Source organism: Tupaia chinensis, unplaced genomic scaffold (genome assembly GCF_000334495.1).
Source record: "Tupaia chinensis unplaced genomic scaffold, TupChi_1.0 Scaffold000290_1, whole genome shotgun sequence".
NCBI classification, from domain to species: Eukaryota; Metazoa; Chordata; class Mammalia; order Scandentia; family Tupaiidae; genus Tupaia; species Tupaia belangeri.
Genome location: NW_006159775.1, coordinates 4,778,433 through 4,789,132, shown reverse-complemented (window position 1 = coordinate 4,789,132; position 10,700 = coordinate 4,778,433). Strand labels below are relative to the sequence as shown.

General features: G+C 43.4%; 1 protein-coding gene across 1 annotated transcript in view; it reads left to right on the top strand.

Moving 5' to 3' along the window:
* The first annotated feature begins 1,192 nt into the window (after window positions 1-1,192).
* Window positions 1,193-10,700, top strand: part of RNF125 (ring finger protein 125) — a 50,942-nt gene continuing 41,434 nt past the window's right edge. Inside the window, exon 1 of the mRNA XM_006150567.3 lies at window positions 1,193-1,513. Coding sequence (XP_006150629.1) covers window positions 1,350-1,513 — 164 coding nt within the window. The 5' untranslated portion in view covers window positions 1,193-1,349. The remainder of the gene's footprint in view (window positions 1,514-10,700) is intronic.

Below are 10,700 nucleotides of genomic sequence, written 5' to 3'. Positions count from 1 at the left end.
CTCTGCTAAGATGTCATTTCATCCAAAAAGTCTTCTTTGACCTTCTTTCCCTCCTCAACCAGTTTATTTATTTATTTGTTTGTTTATTTATAGTGCCAGAGGGCAGGTGTGCAAGCATGAGAGAAAAAGAGAGCCCCCCCTGCCCCCCCAGTAGGCCTGGTCATGCACAATCTTTTTTCCTGCAGGTCTCCATCCTGACAGGATCCTGGGCTCAGGCCAACAGCCAGCACTTGGAATCCGGCTGCTTCGGCATATCGCAGAGCGACTGGGCCACCATAGCCCTCTTTTATCTTCTTCCTGTCTCTTATCACCTGACACGATCTTGCTCATTTATTTATTTGTTAACTACTTATATTTTCTAATTAAAAGTAAAATCTGGAGGAAATTGAGTGAGGTATATTATGTATCACGTGTATTCTTTTATGTACTTTGTATTATGGTATACTATTTCCTACAACTGCATGTGGATCCATAATAATCCCAAAATAAAAGTGCTTTTTTTGTTTGTTTTTAAACAAGTATATTCTGTGAGAACTGGGCTTTGGTTTGCTTGTTGAGAACTATGTCTCCATCACTGGACCGGAATCTGGCATGCAGTGAGCACTAAGTCTTCATTAAATGTGTTAGTGAACGACATATTTGGTCATGTTTACAGGAGGATGAGCAGGGTGCAGAGAGTACAAACAATAGAGGAAATCTTGAGCAGAGGAAATGGGGGTCACAGAACTGAGCACTGGAACTCTTGCCTAGAGTGAGGATTCGAATCCAAATCTCCAGTTCTTTCCTCTACCCCATGCTTTCGCTCCATTAAGGTGTGTCGATGATCTGTCGGCCATCGAGTCATCTTCAGCTTATTCTGATTACAACATAACAACAGTGAGGACTGATGACACCGTCACCTTACAATTGGGTGTTCTCTGATTCCCACAAAGCATGATCAGGCCTGCATTTAACTTGGGACGGTGGGGAAGAAGGCTCTGTGTGATAGCCTGGAAGGTTCACTGCGGGTCCTGGTCTTCTCTGCAGTTGAGGTTTCAGGTTTCCATCCTCCCTGGACCTCCAGGCGTTGCGGCGCGTACGCTGAGCCGGCCGCCTCCGCCTTGGCGCCCCAAGCAAGGCAGCTTGCACAAGATAATTTCAGACCTGCGGCCGCGCGCTCCGCCCGCCTCGGCCGAGGTTGGGCGCAGCAGCGGAGACTGTTGTAGGCTGCTGGAGGCTGCGCTCGCTGGGAGTGCAGGGAGGCGGTGTTCACAGCTGGGCCGGGACTTCCTTCCTCCACCGCAGGACAACAAAACAACCCGGCAGCCGGCGCTGAGCTCTTGGCAGCTGTCTGGGCTTGAGGCGCAGCCATGGGCTCCGTGCTGAGCAGCGACAGCGGCAAATCCGCGCCCTCCTCTGTCACCCCACGGGCCTTGGAGCGCAGGGGAGACCCAGAGCTGCCCGTCACATCCTTCGACTGCTCCGTGTGCCTTGAGGTTTTGCACCAGCCCGTTCGGACCCGCTGTGGCCACGTGTAAGTGCCAGGGAAGCTGGGTTTGCTCGCCCACCCCCTGGGGAGGGTTGTAGGAGGCAAAGGAATGGAGGTGGCGGGTGGTTTGTAGAAGCAGCCAGTGTTTTAGGAAACTGCTGCGGGGAGACACCTGGACCCGTCGGGTGCGGGCCGGAGGAAACTGTATCGTCGGGAGGTGACACAGGATTTTGGGAGAAAACAGAAACAAGTGGGCCCTGCAACCGCCTTAGAGCTGCCTCCTCCCTAAGCCCAGGTGCGGAGCTCCAAGGTTAGGGATCCCCGCGCGGGTCCCGGCGAGGGCCGGGTGTTGTCAGCTAGGACGCTCCTCCTTTGCACCCGTCTGACACCGAAAGGAAACGAGTCCCAGGCTACAGGGCGGTGGGCTCCTAGAAAGCACAGTTCTCCCTCCTGAGTCGGTTGAGCGTGTTGTGCTTCCCGCTCCCCCGGGAATCCGGGTCGGTTTTGTTTTGCTAGCATTGCGCACGTGTTCCAGAACGCCCACAGAGGCTCGTGTCTGAGCAAACAAGGATCTTTGCAAACTGGCCTTCCACCTCACCCCTGCGTCCCTTTCCCAACGCAGACACCCAGATCCCTGAAAGATCTTCAAGTCCAACAAGCGTCTCAGTGACTCTGTAGTCGTTAAACGACCTGTTAGGGTGGGGCCTGGAGCTTGAACGTTAGCACCAAGTCGGTGAATGTGGTCGTTTAAAATTCAGCCGGCGTCACAGGAGGTTGCAGACTACCTGCTTTACGCAACGCCTCTCCAGCATAGATTAAAATAACTTCAAACTCGCGTACTACTGAACTGAAAAACTCTCCGTTAGTACACAGCCCTAGTAGTTAAAGAAGAGTTTAAAACAAAGTCTCTCTATAAAATTGGCACTGCTTTATGTTTGCTTAAGTAACTGGCACTGGAGGTTGGATCTGCAAATTTGTGTCCTGTGTTCACTTAGGAGATGTTTATTTTCCCCGCGGATACATGCGTGTGAGTGTATGATGGGGTTGTGTATTATGCGTGTGTTCACCGGGGCATGGATGAGGAGTGGATGCCACTTAGTGTTCCTCTGGATGGCCGACTATTGCATGAGGAAGCAGAGGACTTCACAGTAGCTTGTGCGGCTTTTGGCTTAGTACTGTATTATACATTTATAAATGCAAGTGCACAAAATGTTTTTACAAGTACTTCGGTGGTCCTCCACACCCATGGCCAGAACCTGAGGAGCAGTTTCCACCACTGCCCAGGACTGAAGCAGAGAGAAAAATGGGCAGCCCACGCAATGTTTAAATAGAGTAGCCTACACATTATTTTGTGTTTGTATTTTCAAGTTCTGTTGTTTCTGCTTTGTACTTCAAACTCGAGGCTTCAATTTACCTCCGTTCTGGTTACTGATGTGGTTTCCCAGCTCGCCAGATGTAGCTCATTGACATGCTATCCAAAGGCCTATGTAGAAGCCAAAATGCTGTGGCATTATGCGTAAAATAGATTGATCAGTTCAGGGCAATAAAACATGAAAAATAACTATAATATTTAAATTTATTATTTATTAGCATTAAAACTTTACATTTGCACCAAGGATGAACACTGGACATTGAGCTTTGAAGATTCCTTTTGTAGAACTAGAATGGGCAGTTTCTTATTGTAATTATCTGACTGAAGGTAATTTTCCTGGTTTGGATTTTAGTCTAACTTGCTGTTTACAGTGTTTTGTGTCTGTTAAAGGATACCATAAATTTGCAAATTGTTAAATTTTTGTTTAATCTTTTTCTTTGTTAACGTGAATAGGAAACCAGCAACTGGAAAAATAGTCATAAAATAGCATAACAAGGCTAAACAAATTGTCTTTCCTCACTTTACTGTTCTTTGTTTTGACAAATCTATGTCCATTGTTCTGGCTGTGGGCAGAATTTCCATATTCCTCCTTTTGGCCAACTTACTTGGGTCCCTTCCACTTTATAAATGTTAACCAGAGGCCCTTCTACACTAGAGATTGTGAGCATTTTTAATACCACTTGTACATTCTAAATGAATTTTTTTCCCACTAACCTTGGTTTGGAAATGAAAAAATGCAAATGAAACTTTTGTTTGTTTGTTTCTTTTTGTTTTTGCTACAGGGCACATGTGCTTGCCAGAGAGAGAGACAGAAAAAGAGAGAGAGAAGATGAGAAATCATCCGCCAGGGGGGTGGCCATGCCACAGTTTGTTCTCCTCCACTATTCTCTCTGTATTTGGGGCATGCATACACATACACCAGCACGATCCTCAAGCTACTGGGTCCAGGACTCAATGGCAAAGCTGGCCATCTGAGATCCAGCACTTGAACCTCTATGCCACTTGCTGGCCTGAAACCTTATTTTATTATCCCATATTGAAGTTAGACTTCCAGTAATGGCAGTAATATCCTGAATGAATATGTATATAGCACTTTATAATTCATGTGCGGGGGCTTCAAAAAGTCCATGGAAAGTGAAATTAAAGCATGAATACGTAGGCCAGCTCTGTGGTCTAGTGGTTAAGGGACCCAGATTCCATGTGGCTGGCCATGTGATTCAAATTTTGGCCCCTGTGGCTTAAAAAAACAGGCCGATCCCAGAATCCCAACAAGATGGAGGGAGAAATGGAGAAGAAGTGATTGTGGCATGACCATGCCCCATTGAAGAGTGCTCTCTTCCTCTCTTTCTTTCCCTCTCTGGTAAGTACATAGATCCTCGGGCCAAATTATTTAAAAAAATAAAAAATAGAAAAGGGTCCATTTGGGTCCAAAAAATTTTGAAATCTACATCAGTATTTTCACAATATACATTTTTCCATGAACTTCTTAAAGACTCCCTCGGACTGTGGTGCCATGGACGCTGGGCTTTCCAGAGAGCTGGATCTTCACTAGCCAGCTGTGTGACCACTAAACTTTAATTTCTTTGAGACTTAGTTTCTTCATTTATCAAATGAGATTTTTGTGAGTGTTTAAAATGTAAAAATAGCACCTAAGGAGGGCTCAAAACATGGTGTCTGTTTCCTTCAGTCATTCCACATGCAAAATCCTCAGGAATGAGAATTGTTTTTTACCTCTGTAGTTCTTTTGCAAGAAAACTGGGCCATCCAAGGTTGATCTATGACATTGCCACTATGTCCCAGATAGCCTGACATTTAGCTTTGTACTTTCTCTTTTGTTGGACTTCAAGAAATTTTATCTTAATATTTTATCATTTTAAATTGACGTTATTCATATTGCTGTAAAAATAGATTTGGGGAAAAGGTTTCTTACCTCTGCCCTCTCTTCTATTGTCAGTGAGCTAGGGAATGGGTGTAGATAAGTTGAGGTTGTATGAGTGGGCTAACTGTGAATCTAATTCACAGTTAAAAGAATACTCAAATTTGCTATCAGATTGGATATGGTAGATATAAAGGAGATTGAGGACTTCAAAAAGTTCCTGGAAAAGTAGAACTGAGGGGCTGGCAGGTGGTTTGGTGGTTAAGGACTCCCACGTGGCAGATCACGATTGGAGTACCAGGCCTAGCAGCTTGCTTTCTCACTTTCCCTTTCTCTCTATCTCACTGCCTCTTTCTGTTCAAGTTAAAAATAATAATAATAACTAAAATTTAATAAATAATTCTTAAAAAAAAAAAAAGAAAGTAGGATTGTAGCATTAGTCCGTGGGCCAGCTCCATGGCCTAGTGGCTAAGAGACCTGGATCCCATGTGGCCAACCACAGTTTGAATACTGGCCCAGGCAGCTTAAAAACACACAGGGCATGTGTGTGTGCATGCCCAAAATTTTGGTAGGATGGAGAAATGGGAGAAGCAATTGTGGTGTACAGTGCCCCATTAGGAAATACTTTCTCTCTCCCTCTTTCAGTGTCTCTCTCTCTGGTGAGTACATGTGCCCTTTGGAGGAAAAAAAAAAAAAAAGTCCAAGGCAGCAACTAGGTTTCAAACCGGGCAATAGAAAGGGGCAGAGAGATTGGCTCAAAAGGAAGTTAATAAACTCCTGAATTGGCCTGTTGAGTGTCCAGGGATCCAATAGGAAGATAGCCAAATGGAAATACCCAAAGGCACAGGGAGAGTAGGTTTAGTTTTTTCAGAGCTGGAGGACAAGAGAGTTATCTAAAATGAGTTTGGAGGTTGAGAATGGGCCTAAGTACTAATGGAGCATACTAGAGTATGGTGTAGAAAGAGCCACACCTTTGCATGCAGATGGATACAACTGCTCTAGGTCATGATGGAATGTGTCTTTTTTTTTTTTTAATGAAAATCTGTGGAGGATAATTCTGAAATGCTTTCAGGTAAATGGATTAAAACCTTCCATTAGTGGTCAGGTATGAGCAGTAAAGCTTGCACAAATTGGTGGTTTTCTAAGTAGAGTCTGAGCGTCTTCCTGATGAATTTTAAACTGATCCAGAAATATACATCAGTGTTTCCATTTTTACAGGAGATGTACAAGCCCAGTGACTTCCTTTTCAACCTAAGGCTAACGCTTCTTGTCCTATTAGTTATTACAAGTATTTATTATCTACTTATATATTTATTTACTCATATATTATTTATTAGTTAGTGTGGTTCTCCAGAGAAACAGCCAATATGGAGAAAGAGAGAGTGAAATTTTAAGGAACTAGTTACATTATTATCACTTTTTTTTTTTTTCGGAGAGATTTTTGCTACAGGACATGTGTGCTTGCTGGAGAGACAGAGAGACAGAAAGCAAGAAATCACTCCCTTAGGGGAGATGGCCACACTGCAGTCTCTTCTCCTCCATTCTCCTCTTGGGATTTTAGGCATGCATGCACACGTGTTCAGTGTGAGTTTCAAGCCACTGGGTCTGGGACTTGAACCACAGTTGACTACATGGGAATTCAGTAATGTAACCATCATGCCATCTTCTGACCCCAAGGAATTGGTTACATTGTCAAGATAATCTCCTTATTTAAAAAGCAAACTATAGATAATAACTACATCTATTAAACACCTTCTAAGCAACAGCTAGGTAAGTGTTTGATTAAATAACTAAATATACAGGGACTTCAAAAATTCACAGAAAAGGGGAATTAAGCACAGGTTTATTTTGATGAAAAAAATGAAAAACCCATGCATAGTTTCTTCATAATACACATTTTTCTTGAACCTTTTGAAGATCTATTATGTCAGAGCCTAACCTATTTAGCACATAGACTAACCCATCACATCTATTAAAAAAGTTTTTAAGGATTATTAAAGTCTGGTTATTGGGGCCAGCAGGTGGTGTGGTGGTTAAGATACTTGACTCCCACATGGCTAATGGTTTGAGTCCCAGACCTAGCAGCCTAAAAATCATGCTAGGCATGTGTGTGTGTATGTCCAAAATCCCAGAAGAAGAATGGAGGGGAAGCGATTGCAGGATGGCCATCCTCCCAGGGGGCGATTTCTCACTTTGCCTCTCACTGTTTCTATCTTGTGAATGCATGCACCCTATGGGAAAAAAAAAATCAAAACAATAAAGCAAACAAACAAATTAACAACCAAAATCTGGCTATTAAACACAAATTAGAGCCAGTTATGTTGGCGACTGGTTCAAATCTCCTGTTGTCTGGTCAGCCAGAAACATGCAGGGCACACATGCAAGTGCTTAATATCTGGTGGGATTGGAAGTTTAGAGGAATGGGAATGCAGTGTGACCTGAGCTTGCAAATTTGCTCCTCTCTTTTTCTCTCACATACGCCTGCCATGTACTCTGCCATGAATAAAGGAAAAAATATATAAAAAGAGAAAAGTTAAAAATAGGGCCAGCACCATAGCCTGGTGGTTAAGACAACCAGATCTGACATGGCTGACTCCACAGTTTGACTCCTGGTCCCAGCAGTTTGAGAAATGTGCCAGGCACATGTGTGTGCATGCCCGAAATCCCAAAAGGTGGGAGTGATGGAGAAGAAGAGATTGCTATTTCCCATGGGGGAATGTTTTCTCTTTTCCTCACTGTCTATCTGGCAAACCCTCACACTCTCTAGCAGAAAACAAACAAAACAAAACAAAAATCCACACAGAAATTAGATAATAACCAGGCTTTTCTAGAGGACTCGTCAGAATTAAGAAGTCTGGCCATCAGGCCACGTTGCACAAATCCACATGTTGCTATCGGGAATATGCACTATTTTCTTAAAATTAAAAATAATTGTTCATTTAGCTTCATCATTATTGCTTTGGTTTGTCATGAGTTCTCTGGTTAGATCCACAGTATGGATTGCATTTATGTATTGATCCAGCAAACCTCTACCCTGTGCTTGGCACATAGACACATATCCTAACCCTGAAGCTTCCATTCTCCTGGAGAAGATGAACAATAAACAAGTACTAGTTTTTTATATAGTGATTGATGCTAAGGGTTAAAAAAGGAGGGGACAGATGGTGGTATAGCATTAAAATGCAAGGATCTGCAAAGCTGATTCACTTCTGTAGGTTCCAGATTTGGAGACACCTCCCTGAGTATACAGGGTGCACAGATGTACAGCCCATGATTCAGGGATGGCTAAAGTTAGGGGTAGATTGATCATGGCATCAAACCCTCTTGGGGATGCTGTGTCTCTGTCTCTCTGTCTCTCTTACTTATGGGGTAAAATAACTACGGCAATACCACCCTGAACGTGCCTGATCTTGAAGACTTTGTAAAAAATGGGTAAAGAGGGACCAGTAGGTGGCATGGTAGTTAAGGCCTGAAAATCATGTTGGGTGTTGGGACCAGCAGTTAGCGTAACGGCTATGTTGTTGAACTCCCACGTAGTTGACCACGGTTCAAGTCCCGGACATGGCGGCTTAAACTCATGCCGGCTGCATATGCGTACGTGCCCAAGATCCCGAGAGGAGAATGGAGGAGAAGGGATTGTGGTATGGCCATCCCCCTGGGGGGTGATTTCTCGTTTTCTATCTCTCTGTCTCTCTCTGTCTTTCTGGTGAGCGCGCACGCCCTATAGCAAAAACCTCTTAAAAAAAAAAAATCATACTGGGTATATGTGTGTCTGTTCCAAAATCCCAAGAGGAAAATGGAAGAGACACTGTAGTGTGGCCATTTCCCCAGGGTATGATTTCTCACTTTTCCTCTCATAGGCACTCTATAGCAAAAAACTAAAATTAAATTAAATTAAAGTTAGGGAAAATAAAAAATACAAATACTAAAGATATATAGAAAATATCAGTTCTTACTCTTTAAATTATTGTTAGATTCAACAGACTTCAAACTACTCTGTCAGATTGTTATATAGGTTTCTAAATACTTTTGTCAATTTTTGTACTTAATTAAACAAGAACTGTTCATAAATGGAACCTCATTTATGCAGCCTTGGCCTAGGAGAACATAGGTGAGAAAGGTAGTTTGGCTGGAGTGACGTGAGGGATAGGACAATTGTGTGGGGTGGGAAGTTTGACTTTTTCTCTGAATGAAGTGTTTGAACAGTGTCATGGCAAGGTCTAATTTAATAGGACAGAACTGACAGTTGTGAGAAAGGAAGGCCTAGGAGAATGATTAAAAGGACTCCTTGAGGGGCTGGCAGGTGGCGTGGTGCTTAAGGGCACTGGACTCACATATAACTGACCATAGTTCGAGTCCTGGACCTAGAAGCTTGCTCACTTTCTCTCTCTCTCCTTCTTTCTCTCTCTCATTCACTCTGTCCCTCTCTGGTCAAATTAAAATAAGCAAGTAAATAAAGTTAAATAAAATCATTCTTTTTAAAAAAAATGGACACCTTAATAATCCAGGTGAGAGAGACCGCAACCAGAAGGAAGACAGTGGATATACTGAAAATGGTATGGTTTTTTTTTTTTTTTGAGAGGTTTTTGCTATAGGGCGCGTGCGCTCGCCAGACAGACAGAGAGAGACAGAGAGACAGAAAGCAGGAAATCACCCCCCAGGGGGGTGGCCACGCTGCAATCCCTTCTCCTCCATTCTTCTCTCGAGATCTTGGGCACCCACGCATACGCGCCTGGCGTGAGTTTAAGCCACCGGGTCCAGGACTCGAACTGCGGTCAACTACGTGGGAGTCCAGCGACATAGCCATTACGCTAACTGCTGGTCCCAAAATGGTATGGTTTTTGATATATTCGAAGATACAGCTGACAAGATTAATTCAATGTGGAGTGTCAGAGAAAGCAAGGAGTCAGTGACTTAAAGTTTGAGACAATCAAGGGACCAGCAGTTAGCGTAATGGCTATATCACGGGACTCGCATGTAGTCGACCGTGGTTCGAGTCCCGGACCCGGCGGCTTTAAACTACGCCCGGCGCGTGCCCAAGATCCCAAGAGGAGAATGGAGAAGGGATTGCAGCATGGCCATCCTCCCGGAGGGTGATTTTCACTTTCTGTCTCTCTGTCTCTCTCTGTCTGTCTGGCGAGCGCACGTGCCCTATAGCAAAAACCTCTCTAAAAAAAATTAAAAATAAATAAACAAAAATAAATTTAAAAAAAGTTTGAGACAATCAAGTAGAGATGTTAAGTAGGCAATGGGATATGGAAGTTTAGAGTTCAAAGGAAGGTATAAGCTATAGATAAATAAAGTTGGGAATCATAGCATATAGTTGGTATAAAGCCATGAGACTAGATGAGCTTAATTAAGCAATAGATAAAGTTAGTCTTAAAGGAGGACAAATGAACCAGCTGGTGGCATGATCGTTAAGGCAGCTGAATTCCTCATGGCTGATTGTGTAGTTTAAGTCCCTGCCCAGCAGCTTGAAAAATATGCAGGGTGTATGTGCATACATGCCCAAAATCCTAACGGGACAATGAGGGAGAAGGGATTATGACATGATCATCCCCATGGGAAGAGTGCTTTTTTTCCTTTCTCTCCTCCAACCCTGCCTTGTCTTTCCAGCGAGTGCAATTATTCAATTTTTTTTATTTATTTATTTATTTATTTATTTATTTATTTATATATTTATTTATTTATTATTCTTCAATTTGACCAGAGAGAGACAGAGAGAGAGAGAGAGTGTAAAAAGGCAAGCCACCAGGTCCAGGACTCAAACCATGTTTAGCCATGTGGGAGTCCAGCAACTTAACCACCCCACCACTTGCCGATCCCTATAATTAAAAATAAATAAATAAATAAAAAGGAGAATAGGATTGGCTCCATGGCATTCATAGCTGTAAGGTGCCACTCAGGAGCAGTCGGATCCCACATGACAACCATGGTGTGACTCTCTGGCCTGGTCAGCTTGAAACACCCTGGGCACACACGGG